Raw genomic sequence first — 4,488 nt, 5'->3', positions numbered from 1 at the left:
GTGTTTTTGTTTTGAGATTCAAAAGAAAAAAAGGAAAAAAAAAAAAAAAAAAAAAAAAAAAGAAAAAAAAAAAAGAGAATAAGTGATTGAAGAAAGGTTCCAAAACACCAATTCTGGGCGTAAATTGTCTAAATTCTCCCTTTTTGTTCAAAAGTTGAGTTTTCATTCAAAAGTGAATTCTAAGTTGATTCAAATGCTTTGCTCACTATTTCTTTAAGAACCTTTGTTTTCCATATCCCTTCTTTGTTATCCACATACCCCAAGCCCCGTTACAACCCTTGACTTCTATCTTGAGTGTTGTGTATTTCAATTTGTGGAGTTTGAACTTGGTATGAGCTTATGGTGTCACTGGTTCTCGCGTCTAAGTAGTAGCATTCCATTCATGAGATCATATCTAAACTTGATTTTTAACTCCAGAATTTGCGTTCTTTGTGATACATATATGTGAGTGTCGTTTTCATGTTTACATCAATCTTCTCACATATGACTAGATTAGGGTGTGTAGTTAGAAAATCTGAGTAAAAATTGAGTGCATATCTTGAAAGAAATTGAGCAAATTCTCTAAGGCATGTTACTACATTCAAAACATGGTTTTAAATGCTTAATTGTGAACTAGTATATGGTGACTATGATTAAGAATGTACTTAAGTGTGAAGATGACTAAAATCTGTGAGAATGATGATTTTTAACATGTCATGTGCATTGGAAATCCCTAAGACGGTTGTTGGAAGGTTTAGGTTGTGTTTTACGTGTTTAGTGTCGTTTTGTTTATTTGTTTTTATTCTGTTTTGCTCGAGGACTAGCAAAAGCTAAGTGTGGGGGTATTTGCTAGGAGCATATTCATGCGACTTAAATGGCTTGTTCTCGTGCATTTACGTTATGTTTCTCTCGTTATTTTAGTCCTTTATGCTTCTTTTGTGTGTTTTCAGGTTCTAAGGGCCTAGGGAGCAAGAAAGTGCATTTTGAGGCCATTTGGAGCATTTTTGGGCATGGATTGGATAGCTTATCCATGGAGCCAAGAGGATGGACGAATTTGAAGGCCTTGTATGCACTTGAAGACACAAAACAATGGCCCTAACCCAATCACATAACACATTATGCCATACAAACCAACCTATTTTAGGCCCATTCTATGTACTTAAACCCTAGCCCTTTAAACTAGTTCATTTATCACTTATCAAACCATTCACTTATCACTCACCACATATCATTCACTTATCACTTAACATATCATTCATTTATTTCACTTCCATACTCCTCTTAATTCCACATGCATTCTCACACATGCACATCATTCACTCACATTTCCACCATTCATTCTTTATTCCTTTCCAAACATCTCACATGCATTTCCACCTTCCTACTTCATCATTTCACCACATTCTCCCTCTTTAACTCACATGCATTCATCATAATTCACAACACAAAACAACTTCATTGCCGTGGGTTCCCATTTCCTTTCCAAACATCTCACATGCATTTCTTCATTATTTCCTAACCCTACATGCATTATTTATTGCATCTTCACATGCATTCACATGCATTTTTCAGCAAGAAAACATTCTTGCCGTGGCTTTCACATGCAAAAGCCATGCATTCACATGCATTTTTCAGCAAGAAAACATTCATGCCGTGGCTTTCACATGCAATTCCATTTTCACATGCTTCCCTTGTTGTTTTTCATCATTAACCATCCACATGCATGCTTAAACAAATACTAATTCACACCTCCATTCCTCCTATAAAAACCCTTGCATTCTCATTCATAAACACACCTCAATTCATTCTCATTCACTCCCCATTACATATCTCTCCATTTCTCACACCACAACACAAACACACACCATCTTTACATCCTGAAATTCCAAGCCTTGCCGTGGGTTTCTTTCCATTTTCTATCTTTCCTCATCCATTTCCATAATTCCCCAATCCATTCAACACACCAACAACATCCCTTAGACCTTGTGCCATAATAACGAAGAAGAAGAGTGCCTAAACGTTCATACAATTCAAGTTGAGTTGTTGGAATGTGTAGGTGTTTCTTTGATTTCAAAGTTTAAATTCAATTTTCTTTGTTTTGTAATGGAAGAGAAGAGTGCCTAAACGTTCATACAATTCAAGTTTGAGTTGTTGGAATGTTTAGTTGTCTCTTTGATTTCAAGGTTATGAGGAACTAAACCCCCTTTAGCTAGGGGGTGATTCGAAACTATGTTTATATTTGCAATATGAATTGATTACTTTTGGTTGGAATTTCATAAGTTGTGGATTCAATTCGTTTAACTGTTTGATTGATAACGTATTTATGTATGTTCATTGAGATTGCAAGCTTAATTTTCATGCATGAATATGACGCTTATAAACAATCGCGTTAAACGAATTCTTGGCATAAGTTTCATGCGTATTCCATAGTAACGAATGCCTCGTCAATGTTTATGATTTCCGTTGGACTTAATGATCTTTGTTGAATGTCTCTTTCATGCGTATTCCATAGTTAGGGACTTTGATTAAGAATAATTTGGTTGTAATGCGTATTCCATTCAATCCAATGAATCTAGGGAAATCTGAAAGTTAATTTAAGCGAACCTAATTAACTTGGAGCATTGAGTTTCATAATTTATCGAAAGACCAACCGAAAATCAATCTTATATTGCAAGTGTAACATGTGTGGAGAAGAACCCCTTGGCTATTCCATCATCCATATTTTCATCACATTCATATTTACGTTTATTCGTTTTACAATTTGCTTAGTTTATTAACTTGTTTTGTTATTTCAATTTTCGTCAAATCAAACTTCCCCCCCCCTTATTTTGTTAAGTCTTAATCATTTGATTTGTCTTATTTTATGTTTTTAAAGTATTTGGAGTCTTTTGAACTTGTTTTGAGTCTTTTAAGTTTGTCTTAGTGTTTTAAAAGTTAGTTTTATTTATTTAAGTCAAGTGTTTAGCATCCCTAGTTAATCCCCGGTTAGAACGATCCCTACTTACATCATTACTACAATTGTCACAAATAGGGTTTAATTTGTATGCGTATAATGCTCACATCATTCACCATTGGGCATGGCAAAAGAATTCCCATTCTTGCCGTGAGTGTGCTTGATTTCTGTCCCTTGTTCTTTGAGTCTCATTCCTCTTGTAATGGTTGTTTCAAGAGCATTCTCATTTAGGCCATTAAGATATTCCTGCGCCAACGAATCAAATACATCAATAGAAAAACAAGAATGATCATCTTTAGGATATTTCATAGCTTCAGAAATGTTAAAATCAATAATCTCGCCATCGAATTCCATTGTTAACATCCCCTTAAACACATCTATCTTGGTGCGGGCTGTTTTCATGAAAGGTCTCCCAAGTAGGATCGGCAATGGTGTGGAATGGGCCGAATCTTCCATATCAAGCACATAGAAATCAGCCAAGAAGATTAAATTATTAACCTGCACCAAAACATCTTCCAAAACTCCTTTTGGATATGCATTAGAACGATCGACTAATTGAATAATAAAACCATCATTTTTCAGCTTTCCTAAGTTCATAGATGCATAAATAGAATAAGGCATGACATTAATGGATGCACCTAGGTCTAACATAGCATGTTTGAACTTTGTATTACCAATAACACAAGGGATTGTGAAACTACCTGGATCTTTGCATTTAGGAGGCAATTTCCTTTGTAAAACCGTTGAAACATTCTCACTTACCCTTACCACTTCCTTGTTCGAAATCCTCTTCCTTATTGTGCAAAGCTCTTTCAAGAATTTGGCATACTTTGGAACTTGTTTGATTGCATCAAGGAGTGGGATATTGACTTGCACCTTTCTAAATGTCTCAAGAATGTCCTTGTCACTCTCTTCTTTCTTTGATTGCATGAATCTGCGAGGGAAAGGCACATTGGGTGGAATAGGGTTAGAATTAAGTGAATTTGGATCTAACTTACCTATGGTGGATGATTTGGGATCTCTAGGTGGTTGCGGCAAGGGTGGTTCTACCCTTGCCGTGGCCTTGCCTTGTTCTTCCTCTTCATGCTGCAGCTTTTCATCCTCCTTTTGACTTGATTTGGATGGTTGTGGGTCGGTTCCAACTTCCTTGCCACTTCTTAATGTGATAACCTTGGTAGTTTCAAATCCTCCCCTTGGATTCATAATGGTTGAACTAGGCAGTTTGCCTTGTTCTTTAAACTGTTCCATGAACTCCACTACTTGCCCCATTTGCTTCTTCAATTCATCCACTTCCTTAACTTGATTTTGCATCTCTTTGGTTTGATTTTGTACTCCCTGCGTCAAAGAGGTGAGTAATTGAATAACTTTATCATTATCTAAAGACATACCTGAATTTGGTTGGGCCGGAGGTAGTTGAGGTTGCATTGGTGCAAATGACCTTTGAAATATCCCAGGGGCTGGCTGTCGAAATCCTCCTTGTTGTTGAGTTTGTTGAGGGTCCCTCCACTGTATGTTTGGCTATCGAAATCCTCCTTATTGTAAGTGTTGGCGTATAG

General features: G+C 36.4%; 1 protein-coding gene across 1 annotated transcript; it reads right to left on the bottom strand.

Moving 5' to 3' along the window:
* Nucleotides 1-3,040: 3,040 nt before the first annotated feature.
* On the bottom strand, nucleotides 3,041-4,243 carry LOC148694363 (uncharacterized). The gene is made up of 2 exons (XM_088700686.1): nucleotides 3,695-4,243; nucleotides 3,041-3,430 (listed from the first exon to the last, which is right to left on the bottom strand). The coding sequence occupies exons 1-2, from the start codon at nucleotides 4,241-4,243 to the stop codon at nucleotides 3,041-3,043; spliced, it is 939 nt and encodes a 312-aa protein (XP_088556812.1).
* Nucleotides 4,244-4,488: the final 245 nt, after the last annotated feature.

The sequence above is a fragment of the Pyrus communis genome, chromosome 9, assembly GCF_041283825.1.
Source record: "Pyrus communis isolate YQ-2024b chromosome 9, ASM4128382v1, whole genome shotgun sequence".
NCBI classification, from domain to species: domain Eukaryota; kingdom Viridiplantae; phylum Streptophyta; class Magnoliopsida; order Rosales; family Rosaceae; genus Pyrus; species Pyrus communis.
Note: the sequence above shows the minus strand (reverse complement) of the source record. Positions and strands in the feature narration are given on the sequence as shown.

Bases quoted from the DNA above. Each gene is read 5' to 3' on its own strand.
- LOC148694363 (XM_088700686.1), bottom strand. From the start codon at position 4,243: ATGCAAAATCAAGTTAAGGAAGTGGATGAATTGAAGAAGCAAATGGGG. The intron at 3,431-3,694 runs GTAAGTGAGAAT...GTTTTGGTGCAG, and splicing joins CGAACAAGGAAGTGGTAAGG to GTTAATAATTTAATCTTCTT.